This window comes from Electrophorus electricus, chromosome 4, assembly GCF_041902795.1.
Source record: "Electrophorus electricus isolate QZ-2024a chromosome 4, ASM4190279v1, whole genome shotgun sequence".
NCBI classification, from domain to species: Eukaryota; Metazoa; Chordata; class Actinopteri; order Gymnotiformes; family Gymnotidae; genus Electrophorus; species Electrophorus electricus.
The window spans coordinates 7206880-7220899 of record NC_137500.1 but is presented as its reverse complement, the minus strand read 5'-3'; the positions used below and the strand labels follow the sequence as shown (position 1 = coordinate 7220899).

Here is a 14020-nt window from a genome sequence, read left to right as displayed (position 1 = left end):
AGGATATGAATCTTATTAATAAGTTATCCTGAAAAATATTAGTGCACCCTTTTGAGCATGCTTTAAAACATGCATGCAGAGCCACAATCAAGCAACAATAACATGTATTTTTTATTTTTCTTTTACCTAAAAGCAGTTATGGTCCGTGGACAAATGGCTATCGTATTCCTATGTTGGTTCCTGCCAAGCTGGTGCATGCCTTATAAAAAATAACAAACTCACCTGACAGGCATTGTAGAGCAACTGGTGCTCAAACTTTTTGATGCTGAGTATCTGCTGGAACATCTCGTAGAGCTGTTCCTTACTGAGTATGAGCTCTGACACAGCACTGAAGGGCACACGGCCCTGAGGTCGCCGCTGGTCTTCCTCTCCCCTGAAGATAATGTCATACTTGGTGATCCAGGAACTCAGGACAGTCTCTTTACTCAGGCCATCAATTTCAGGCAGGCTGCGAACGCGACGCTCAATATTCTTCTTGAAGACCTCTCGAAAGTCACTGGCTGAGCAGCCCCCACTCTGCACCATGCGAGCCACTCGCTCACTCTTCAGAAAGCTCTGGAGGAGAGGAAGGGGAGAAGGGGTGATGATATATTCAGTCTGTTCATAAAACAATTTTCCTGATAGTCATGGTCTCTGGATGAGTAAACTGCATTGTCCCTATGAATGTGAAATTTTCCCTTTAAAGTGAAGTGATTCTGAGATTTTTGTCATTTAATTCATTTTTCTTTGATTTGTTTCGCCATTACTTAAATCTACACCAAATCCCTACTCATGTAATCCATTCAAATGCTGTAATGGCTAAAAAGATCATGTTTTTGAGGGAGAGAAAGAGAGTCTCTGTGTGTGTCTGTCTGTCTGTCTGTGTGTGTGTGTGTGTGTGTGTGTGTGTGTGTGTGTGTGTGTGAGTGAGTGAGTGAGTGAGTGTCATTGACAGAAGAAGAACCTACACAAAAGACAGTGAAACGTCATTGTTTCAGTTCATGCACTTCTTAGTGGTGTCTTGGGTGTACATGAGCTAGTGAAAGTGTAAACGCACCAGCAGATGGAAATTATTAGCAGCTCCTTACTGCAAGTAATGGAGTAGAAAAAATGAACTTCATCTTATTTGCCTCAAGAAGAAGTGTTTACGTTGATCTTAAACACAAGTTCAGGGATACACCTACAATTAAGGTCAAAATTATTAACACCATTTATGAAACTAAACAAAACCATTAGCTTTTCAAAGGAAATGACCAGTCACAAAAATGACCAGTGACCATCTGACCAGTTTTGGACACTGTGAAAGGATGGAAATGAGAGTATAGCCATCTCCCTTAAGACGGGCTTCCACCATCTTCTTTCTGTGGTCCAGATTTTTGTATTTGGTATTAAGAAATTACTTGTTACAAAGAATATAAGAGTAGTGTATCTCACTCTAGCCTGCAAGTGTCATTAGTCCTACTCACAGAAATCCATTTTTTAGAGTTACATTGATTGTTACAAATCACATCAGATATGGTTTAGGTGTGCTTTGAAAGTTAAACATTTCAATTTGCTACATTGTCCTGAAGAATTCATATGGGGTCTAAAAATTGACGACCCCAATTTTCAATACATTTGTTATACAGTGATCTTGAAGGTTTTTGTTTTAAAAAATTCAAATGTACCTTCAATTCAAATGTGGGCCTTTACACTGATGAATGTTTTACTCTTAACCATAGAAATTTAGCAACGTGTTCCATATTTCTTTGTACATCTTACCAGTTTTAGAATATCCAAAGATCCAACAAAACAAATATATACACAAATAAACAGTGTGCCATGAAAAATGTCTGTTTTTCTTGACTCACTTCACTTTTATTAATTCATGCTTGAATATATTTTTAATGTCTCAGTCATTCAGTGGAAGCCCTGAACCATTGACAGTGCATCTGAGTGAGTGAGTGAGTAAGCAGTCTAAATTTTACTCCCCTGCAGTGCGAATTAATCACTTCCTGCTCTCATTGAGATGACTATAGTAATAGGCAGACCAGCAGGCCTGTGGTGAGAAGGGAGAATAAGACTTCACAGTCCTATTTTGCTACAGTTATACATACAGTTACAGAAGCAATAAAATGTGGTATTAAGAAGCTTGATATGAATTGCACTGCTCTAAGGATGTATATTTAACATTTTTATTAATCCCCTGAAGGCTGAATAAATTATTTACTGTTTCTAATTCAAACTGTTTAGTACCTGAACAGCAGAACTCACTTGTACTTGTTATTACATACCATGGCTCTCAGTTGTAAGTGGCTAATTCAGGATACAGTGAAAGGTCAAAAAACCTCTGAGACAGACCCAGAAGTAGGGCAGATTGCCACGCTACAGGGACCCTCAACCCCCTGTAATTCAGTTCCTTTTTCATTAATGCTACAAGTGCCCATGCTCGGAAACTCTGGCTGCGCAGTCAGTGGGTGGGAAAGATAGCTTAGCCCATCTCTCCTCGTCAATTCAGAACAACACATCTGGGCATTTCTTAGTTCATGTACACAGAATTGGACAGTCAGTGCTTTCCTTCTAGTGTTTTCAGTTCTCTGTACATGTTTGCTCTCCAAGGCTGGTAGATACCTTTTGATTGCAGGGATCTAGACCACAGGAGGAAATGTACATTATCATAACTGATGTAAATAAAATATGATGAAAAAAAGGCTTGGCTTTAAATACAGTAGTAACAAGCTTGGATCTGCTTCATAAGCATAGAAATACAGATGGAGGTTTAAGATACAATGACTTTGAAAAAACAAAACAAAACAGTGCACTGCAAATGAAAAGTGCTGATAAATTGCAACATGACAACTCATGTTACATTTTACAGCCCACATTCAAATGGATGCAATACAAATTCAGAAACACTTTAATCAAAATTACTACATTTTGTTTTTACATTACATGCTGCAAATTCAGAAAATACATGCAACTTCAGAAAAGCAGTAAAACCCACAACAGTGGAATTGTTCTGGGGGGGATCCCTCAAAGGGGTATCATTATATGAGAACAAAGACATGTTCACAGAATCGTGTACCAATTAAACACCAATCAAAGCTTCCCATCTGTTAGTGTATTTTGGTCTGCTATAGATTTTTATATTTCAGCTATTTAAAAAGTATGGTCCATTAAGTAAATTTAGGAGAATTAAGAGAGACCAAGCAGTTGTTACAAATACAAAAAGTTTCAGGTAGTGCATCTAGGTTGGACACGCTTTACAGAACACTGGTAAAATCCCGTTAACCTTAAGAGAAATTATAAACAATTATAAACAATTGTGGCAAAATTAAGGTTGCCACAATATCTTATTAGATTGTATAGGATTTCTTTTACCAGCATTCTGTAAAATAGTAACTATGAAGACTAATCCTTTTCAATATCCTCTGGAAACATTTCTACTGTGTTGTGGGTGAGTTTGCAGTATTTCTGATACTGCAAGCATTTTCTGAATTTGCACCTCATCGCAGTGTATTTGTAAAATATAGAGCATATGTTTTAATTTTGATTGAACTGTTTTCTGATTTTGTATAGCATCCTTAAAAGGTACAGTAGGTTTGCTAAATGGAACATATTGTCATGTTGATGGACATGTTCTGCGATTTTTAATTTGTATATCGCCAAGTTTTATTGTCCAGTGTATAAATTTCATAGCAACCATTACATGAACATATGCAAGAACAATTATATTCTAATCTTCAATTTCTTGTACTTTTTAAAAGGTGGGCTCATAAGATTGTCCTGTTAAATTCAGAAAACGCTCCTAATTTTGGAAAATTGTAATAAATGATCACTGTAAACTGGTAAATGCCACTTTTTCATATAATTGTGAATTAGCATATTCAATGCCTCAATGCCTTTACAGTGTCATTCCATCTAAAAGTAAAAAGAAGAACTTGATGAGCTCAGAGTCCTGCTTTCAGATCCAGAGGCACATATTCAAAACACAGTCAATTAAGAGCTGTTAAAAAACAACAAAACAAATAATAAAACCAGAGTCCATACCACCATGTTACTGGAGTCCACATCACTGACATAATAAGGATATAACTTCGTATAAAGCTATATTTAAAAAAAAAACAAAAAAAAAAAACAGTTAAGCAAAGTGGTCCATAGTTAAAACAGGAAATTAAAACAGTTGTGAGAAAATCCCTGTCAAAGAGACAGACACCAGAACATGTGTCATGACAGGTAATGTTACCCTCTTAGGCAGTGCAAAGGAGGATGTTTCCCTGGTGGGCAAATATCAGTATTAAGATCACAAACTGCTAAATGAATCTAAATCCAGTTATACATCAAGTTTAATATATACATTTAAACTCAAAATGTTTCTGAGGTAATGAAATCCATTAGCAAAAACATTTCAAGGGTTTAATGATATTGAAGACTGTACAAGACTTCAATTGTGCATGACTTGCAGAATGAATCACTCCATTCAAGTTGCATCTTTGCCCATGAGAAATTTCTAAATAGGCAAAAAAATTATTTTGCAATTTTATTTTAAATTGAGCATACAAGAAAATTAAGATTGAATAAGAATATTTTAACAGCCAAAATCCAATTAGAAAGAAAGAAATTATATTTGACTGTTTAGTTAAAGGAAACTTCTCTTCAAAATTAAATAAAAACAATAAAAGATGCAAAATAATGAGTGCCATCAAACAGGCATGCACTGTAAAAATCAGGCTTTTATTCAATTTCATTAAAGAAAGCACCTTTGAACACTATTACAGACATTAGCAAGGAAAGGTAGGTGAACTGCTGGGGCTATATCTAGGCTCTCACTTTCACCCATAGAAAAGAAAGTTGTGCAGCACTGCAGTTTCAGTTTGAGCCATTTCAGTCAGTCTGAACAGATTTTGCATATACAGAGAATACAATCAATTCAAAGAGAGATAAATATGAAAGGCCTTAGTGAAAGAAACTGCCCAATGGTATGGTATTTCAAGGTCCTACCAATTCCATAACTTGCCTGCACAGATGCCTACAACCAGAAAGGTGCAAGAACAATCCAGGTAAGAGCATGCTTCTACATGTCACATGATTCAGAAAAACATACTATTCTTTAAAACTGCACGACCATGAAAACAATTAGAAGTGATTTGTAGTTGGTGCATTTCAATACATGCCCATATTGCACTCTTGAGAAACATATTTTTGAGGCTTTAATTCATCACTGTGTTAAAAAAACAACCATTAACATATGAGATTATTCAGTGCATTCACACACAATGAGAATTCCCATTCTGATTTTATTAAAAAAGGTGCTGTTATACTGTGGCCATACTCTTACACAGTGAGTATATATTGCGGCCTTTCATAATTATTTGCTGATTAATATAGTAATTTTTCTTTAGGCCTGCTATCCTTTTCCAAGCTGACTGGCAGTGCGAGCATGTAGGGGCAGAAAAGGTGTGCATGTGTTTTTACTTTTTTAATCATAATTCGACAAGAGCAAAGGGGTTGAAAAATGAAAAAGCTGGTTTAAAAGTAATAATGTGCTACCTTTAGCTCAGTGAGTCATGTAATGCTTCTAATCGACTAACAATGATCTCTTAATGCTATGCATGGAATGTATGTGTGAATGAAGTAGAACATGTTCCCTTTCCATTTGCTCCAGAAGGTTTTTTTTCCTCTCTTCACCCCCACTGACATAATAATGACATAGATCATTGTTAAGGCTTTTGTTTTCAAAGTTAAAAATTTCAAGCAATATTATATTCTAGTATAGTTATTCCATCCAATTTAAACAGCCATGTTGAATTTGAGTTCATTCAGAGCTGAAAGTCAATGGGTCATGTAGACTAGCTTCTCAATAACTGGCTCTCTGAAACACTCCTCAAAGGTTAAGACATCCTCTTTATGTTTAATGTCAAGATTCACTCTGTTCTTGAGATATGGATTATAGATTGTGCAGGAACTTGGGATGAACAAATAATACATTTATGACAGAAAGTATACAAAGAAGGCATCATTAGAAACAACAACAAAAACAACAACAAAAACACACCCTCCTATCATAGAGCCCTGCAACTGAGTGCAGCCCTATTAGTAGAGAGCAAACATAAGATGTCAGTGGCCAGGTCAAAATACACACAAGTATGATATTTGTCGTGGCAGCCTTGGCTTTAAAGCAAATAGACATCCCCTAGTGTCTGTCAATCATATTTGAGACCTAAGCTTCTTTCTTCCTGTGAAGATTAAATAGTAGAATTTCAGTCAAATATAGTGCTGACCTTGGTCACATTTGAAATGCTGTAAATACCTGACTGACTGAGAATATTTGATTTGGTGGCAAGACGACGGCTTCAGCATTTAACATGCATGTACATTCCTACTTTTCACAATGTATCACATATTAAAATACTACTGGCAATAAGTCTCATTTCAAAAGATAATGCTTCACCATAGAATGGACTACTGTCGTCTCAATACTGGTCTCTACGTTGGCACCTAATGTCTCCATTTTGTGCCAGTACAAATGTCAGACATCATTACTAATGAATCGGCTACCAGGGGATTTCCTCCCTTCCTGCTGCTTGGCTTAATTGGTGGTTTAAAATCTCATTCAATTATTTATAACCAACAGTGTGCATAACTGTGTTTATTCCTCACTTAGGACATTAATAAGATAGAGAGCTGTTCACAATCTTTTACTGTGCAATTAAAACTAAAATCTGCAGAACTGACTCCAACGAGCAGAGCTAAAATGATCTGACAGTCAAGAGTGGAGACAGAAGCCTGACACAGATTGGCAGGGAGAAACGGCAGACCTGCCTCACATACAGCAGAGCATATTAATAAAACAGATCATTAGATACTGTTTATGATTTCATTTGCGGTAATATGCGTGAAGGAGATAGGGAGAGGGATGGGGAGAGGGATGTGAAGAGATGCATGTGTGAGGCTAGGCAGCTGCTGGCTGCTCACTGAATATAGTGAGCAAAACTGTAGATAGCTGTGAGCAACAGTAGATAGCCATAGTGAAGAGTGGGCCTTTTCTGAACGATTCTGTGGGGACAGTATTGAAACACTATTTCAAATGGAACAGTGGAGTGTGGTTTGTTTGAAATTATGCCTAAACTACTCTCACTCAGCTTGTGGTGAATACGTTTAGTTAAGTAGTCTGTAAAGTTTCACTGGCAAGCTTTGTTTCATTGGTCGGTTCGCAACTCTCACAACCTCTTCTAAACATAGTTTTAAGTACCATTTTACCATGAGTATATCATTTATCATTTTATCATCAATAATAGCACCATAATAAATTATTAATTTTAATTATTTTATAAAGGAAATATTTTCTTTCATTGATGAGAACTGGTTTTGAATATTGCTATTATATTACTTACACCATTGTCTCCAAAATATATCGACACACAGCAAGGACAGTAGAATCCGGTTACTGCTGATAAGATCTTGTGCCAAATTAATATATCACACCACATTTAACGGCAGGTTAATATTAAATAGTGCCAGAGTAATGCGTTTCCTCATTCATGAATGTGGCACATGTTACCACTTGCATGATATATGGTGCTACCGCATTTTGTCCTCATTTGCATGTGACATTAGCAATTCATAATAGAAATTTGCTCCACAAAAAATACCACCTAAACCTGTCCAAGGGCAATTTTCCCAGTAAGAAGCCGATGTGGATTTGATTATATTTTCTCTAATAATGTTTGCTCACACATGGAAGTCATCAACAAAATTCTGTGCATACAACTATGTTAATTGTCAAATTTATTTTAAAAAGAATATTTGGAATGAGGATGATGGTAAACTTTGCAACTACAATAGCTGGAGTACATGAAGAGGAAGGTAACTTGCTTGACCAAAATCTCAGAATGCCATGAACTTTCACCATAAGAAATGCAAATGTAGGTGTTACAGAGAAAGAAACTATAAACAGATATAGACTGAGGAAAGATGTAATTTTGCTGTCAAGATTTAGAAGAAATAGTCTCATCAGCACAACCATGCAGTTCCTATCTTGGTGAAAGTGAAACATTTTTATGCAACTGGCAGATTTCAATGTGCCACTGATCTCACGACTGGCGTTATTCATCTGTCTCTTAGAATGGGTCTTTATTATGTATGGCCTCATTTACATGTAAATTTTTGCTTGGCCTTCACCTAGAGTGCAGGTGAAGTTGATACTGGTGCACTAATTATTGCAATGGAAACTTTATGAATAAGAATTGTGTTGCATGTTACAAAGTTTGCATGGCATAGCATGGTTACTAACGGTCAATCACTGGACCTTCCAACAAGACAATGCTGCATACTTACAGCCAACATGGTCAAGAAATGTTTATCAGAAAACAATATCAACATTCTGTAGTAGCAAAACAAGAGTCCAACCAAGAGTGATGGTTAGGAAGCCTTCCAACCTCAATAACCTGAAGATCAATGCAAAAAGAGAAGTGGACAAAAATCTCAGTGGAGACATGCAAAAAATATGTTAGCAATTATGACAATTGTTTGATTGCCATTCTCTACTCCAATTTCTCCTGAGCCTCCACTTACACGACTTGCACATGACCACGAGAGTCTTCCTTAGACCTGGAAGAGACATATTAAAGGGGAGCAAAATGAGGCAGAGTAACCTTAACCTCAGGAAGCCTGCTCTGACCAACCAACATAATAGGGAGATGTTCATTAAACGTTATGTGCAATAAACAATGAATCCTTCAGAAAAAATAATAATCATTCCAAATATCTTACATAAAATAAAATAGAATTCTGTAGGAGTAGCTCTCATGCAAAAATGTTTGTGGACTTCAGCTTATTCTGAATAACTAACAACATAAAATGCTGTTATACACAAATAAATAATAAAGAGTCTGTAACACTCTGAGCACAAGCAGAGATGGAGTCGCATGCAGTAAGGTGAATGCAGTTAATGAGAGAACACGGGTATTCCACAATTGTAATCCAGAGTACATTAGCCAAGGTCAAAAATCCAATAAAGCAGTCAGCGAAGCAACCAAAACAGACAGGGATGAGGCAAAGAGGGTAATCCAACAACTTGAGCAGAAATCCGAATAACCAGTGGGAACACAGATGATACAAATGGCTCAGAAACTCAGATTAATGAGACTTCGCAACGACTGAATACAAACACAGGGTGTAAATACAAAGACTAATGAGGATTACTAACAAGATACAGGTGAATAGCAGGTAATGGAACTATCTAGGGGGTTCCAAAAGAAACCAAAACAAAAACATAAAGAGACAAAACCAGGAAGTAAATACACATAGTGGTGCTGCCATGGGAACCGCGATGCCAGGGAGGGGCGAACATGACAGAGTCCAAGACTTCTGACTTCAAACAAAATTCTGAGCAGCACTACTGAGAGAGTAGTGGCATCTTTCATTGGCTTTAGGGTCTTGATAATATCCTCTATATTTGAAATGTCTGCTTCAAATGAGAGTGCAGATGTCAGACACCTTAACTGAGACAGTAAGACTGCACAGACTGTAAGCTGCTGCTCCAGAAACCTGTCCACCATCTCAGATACTCTGTTTCACCTAGTGCTCTGTTTTCAGCTTGTATTTCCACAGACCAAGTAGCTTCTGCTTCTCTTCAAGCTGGTGTTTTGCAGTGGAGCCACAGTGGAAAAAATGTAATAACATGTCTTACCCTTCCTAGAAGTAGTCACACAGTGGGCAAGTTGAGCACTTTCTGAGAAGCCAGGTTTAGTGTGTGCACACAGCATTTCACATGTAGGAATTTATCCTGTTTGGCAGCAACAGCCATATTGAATGCATCATCAGTATCTAAAACTAAACCTTTCTTATTAAGCTGCCATTCCTCTGCTACATTCTTTAACAGCTCAGCCATATTTGCACCCATGTGTCTCTCATTCACTGCTCTTGTTTGGTGCACATGAGATGCTAGCTGTCACTCATCTGTAATAAAATGCGCAGTTAGAGTGACAAAAGATTCTGTGGCAATGGATGTCCACACATCATGTTTTAGCCATCCTCAGTGATTTTCTAATTTTGATTTTGGTCTTATTGTAGAATGTGGGGATTGTTGTGTCAGTAAAATATCTTTGAGACCGGCTGCTGTATCCTGGCTCAACATAGTGCAAAACCCATGGTTCTCAATGACAAATCCTTGGCAATAAAAGTAGCAATAGTGTTTATAATTTGCTTGGTACTTTCAGAGTTAGTTGGAAGCTTTGACATAACTTGCTCGATGATCCTCATCCATCTCGCGTATTCGCAATCTCTGCTTCATTCTAATGTTTCTCACAAACATGAAAAGCAGGTTTGATTAGATTTACTTGACATGTGATCTATATTTCTATCCAATAGCACTAAAGTTGGACATAGAGACACAATACAGAAGTGTTTGTTGGTTGTTTTAAATGTATAATTCGCATTTCTAGCAATCAAATAACGATGCGGGTGGGACAATAGGCCAGTTGTGTGCTGTTTTTCACAAGTTCAAGTACTGAGTCCAATAATCTGGAAATATTTTGAATATCAGCTCGAGCAGGTTAATGATCAATCAACTCCAGGCAGTTACTCTCAAGTTTTAGGAATCTAGACCTTATAGCCTTTTCTTGTTATATTATGTTATATTATGCATGAGTCTGTACTATACTGGTATCACCCAGCATTCTCATTCTTATCCATTCATAGACAATGATGGCTAATAGTGTCTTTCCATCTCTATCCAGCTACTTATAAATAAAGCATACTCATTTCCATAATGACACTGAATGGAGTATTTAAACTTTAACTCTCTACTGGTCTTTCTTTCATTTTCTTCCCCAATCCAGAGTGATTGCACCAATAAAATTATATGGGATGATGCATCCAGCACATTCCAAACTGAAAGTGGTTCCTCACATGTGCCTGGCATCAAATACATTTATTTTAGACCTTTAACTGGATACATCAAAAACATTACTTACATTTGTAAGACAACATTGCTACACTATAGCTGATAAGTGTTGTACAATACCTAGGGCACAAAGACATGCTGTTTTTCTTCTCCTCCCCCAACCCATTCATTCTAGACACCCCTTTTCACAAGAACCTGAAATAACCTGATGCACTGTTACCTTTGATTGAAAAAGCCTGCTCCTATTCTACCTCACACATTGACAATTTAAGAAAAACTACTTATCAGTCTTTTCATCAGCTCCTTAGGCTATTGCATGCTAACAGTGTGTGCACCAGTAGCCAAAACATCATTAGTCATTCAAGCCACTACATCATAACAACAGTAGTGGAACTAATGATGAACCATGAAATAACGTCACTGCAGAAAACTACAGAGGAAGGAGCTTGAGAGTTTGACTAAAGCAGCACAGGTTAATATGGCAGCAGCCTTGGACACAGTGCCGGGAGGAACATATGCTTGTGAGAAAACTGGGCTCAAAACCTTGCATCCACTCCTCGAGGCTGTTTTTACCTCTAATACACATTACTCAGAAAACATGAAGAGAAATTAAGGGAAATTCAGGCTGAAATATACAAGGGCAAGGAATGAAGGGATAGTGCAACAAAGGGACACACAGTGGGACATCAGACAGTCAGAGACAGAGAGGGTTATAAAGGGTGATAAGAAAGAAGAAAAAAACCTGTTGATAATGTCACAGTGATTTTTCTGAACTTGGAAGACTTGAAAGCCATGCTACACATTATTTTAAAAAATCTGATTTAACAAACTGTATATAATGGTCAGTTTAAGCATGCTTTTCACTTTAAAACACATGCATGACTCTGGGATCCTTTAAGTCACCAACAGGAGTAAAACATACTGTCATTTAATTTAAAGAGTGTGACTTGGCTTTTTCTTCCAGACAAACTACATGCACACCACACACACCATATTAAAAAAAAACCAAAAAAACAAAAACACGTTACCTATACCATTTCAGCATACCTCAACTCTGTGATATGGTCAGTGCTAAAACAAGGACCATTTTACCATTTTGTCAATAAAACTGCCTTTCAACTTGCTAGAAGTGCTAATACTGCATCCAACAGTCAGCATTTATTATTTAAAAAAACACCATACACCAAGTCTTCTTGGTTTACATTTAATTTACTGGCAAGTCTTCCCTGCCCAGTTTACCTGAAATCATTTCCCATAAAAACCATTGAGAAATTTAGCAATATTACCCTGCCAGAAGCCTCAATCAGTCCTAAGTAGGCTTGATTGGCTATTTTCCCCCTCACAATGGTTCCCTGCTAAAGGGCCAGTTCCACTGAGGTGGTGCACTATCATTTACCAGGCACTCAAGCTTCATGTTCTTTCAATTTATGAAGAGAGAAATGACAAAAAAAAATGTTATGGGCAGGAAAGCTAATGGTAAATATACAGTGAAATAAACTTACCTGAAAAGTGACTTTGGTAAAAATTTAGCTTAGATTTGATTTTTGCTTAGAAATGTCAGACAGCATGTCTTCTTTTTCAGGGTTTTTTTTCCCAGCAAATTTTTCACCAGTTCAAAACCATTTTAACTACATGTAGTTGCACGGTTTTTGCTGTTTAGCATAGCAGAACACAGGAGAAAAAGCTACAAGTAAATTATGACCCAAACTGGTACAGTCAATACAAAAACTAAATATGAGAAGTCTTTCTGCATCCGATGACATATGGAGACAAACTGTGATGATGACATATTCTGAAAACAGTGGCATGTTAATACCTAGGAGAGGATGCAAGTGGCAGCTCCCTCATTGACACACAATAGCTCTATTATCAGCAACAATGATTTGACAGATCTTTACAAAAAAATGTAGATTTTTCTGAGACACTGTAATGGTGTACTTCTTGTGCAGATTTAATAGACAGATATTCCAACACAAACATATTATTGGTCTTTTTACTTCATCTAGGCTGTCCAAACTTTGCTCCGAGAGATTGTGATTGTGAAGATGTGATTTCTCCTAGAGAAAGTTTTGATTGGCCAAGATGAATTTATTGGTTAGCCTCCCAAATGCATGTTTCCCTTCATGGCAACATTAAAATTCATGACTCATAACTTCAGCATCTAGAATTCTGAGTTTATCCAACCCTCAAAGAAATATCCAACCCTCAAACTCTGTTCTATAATATCAAACTGGATGTCACAGATGGATGCTGCAATTGCCCTGTTGTTTTCTAGGATGCGCTGAAACAAAATATAGAAGGGAAGATATCTGCAGTCCCTAATGCTTCATCTTTAATTCACAGCACAAGCTATTCTAATAATTGAATGTAGCAGTGGCAAGAGTATCTACTGTTTGGCTGACACACTGATGATGGTTATGACCATGTATGTTGTACACTGTTTCATTTAAACTATTATTCTTTAAGCTGTCAGTCTTGAGCCAACAGTAGAAATTTTATCCTTGTACATTTTAATAGAAAAAAAAATGAAACTCAAGATTCCTAAAGGTTGGAGACAAACTCAACTTACTAAGGGTTGGCAACAACTCTGTCCTTAGCTCTTAAATCCAACAGGTTGCTTGGTAACCTAGTCTGTCCTTATAAAAGTGTGATATCATTATAGTGTGTGAGACAGACAGACAGACAGACAGACAGACAGACAGAGACACTCACTCACTCACTCACAGAGAGAGAGAGAGAGAGAGAGAGAGAGAGAGAGAGAGAGAGAGAGAGAGAGTGTGTGTGTGTGTGTGTGTGTGTGTGTGTGTGTGTGAGAGAGAGAGAGGGTAAAATCTGCTCTGATGGATGTCGCTAGGCATTAATTTTGAATTAAGAAAGAGCAGAACACTGGATCTGAAATAAGAAACTCCTTTGTTTTACCTTGTGAAATGCTTGAGAAAGCTGTATTAAAGGATAAAATCATTCAAACCTAGAATCTAGCAAATATTTAGCCAGCTGGATGTTTAAGATTTAATATTAAATAACAAAGCCTATAAAATGTGGCAAAGACTGCAAATATTAGTGCTGGTAACACCTGGCAACTTAATTTCTTTATGTTGCCTTTCTGAGTTTGGGTAGCATATCTCATATCAATCCCTGCATGAAAGTGTAGATGCT

The 14020-nt window shown here is 37.1% G+C and overlaps 1 protein-coding gene across 3 annotated transcripts in view; it reads right to left on the bottom strand.

Moving 5' to 3' along the window:
- Positions 1-14020, bottom strand: part of cadps2 (Ca++-dependent secretion activator 2) — a 116916-nt gene that overhangs the window by 76469 nt on the left and 26427 nt on the right. For all 3 annotated transcript variants that reach the window (XM_081712060.1, XM_035523759.2, XM_035523761.2), the window contains exon 3: positions 223-555. In XM_081712060.1, coding sequence (XP_081568186.1) covers positions 223-555 — 333 coding nt within the window. The remainder of the gene's footprint in view (positions 1-222; positions 556-14020) is intronic.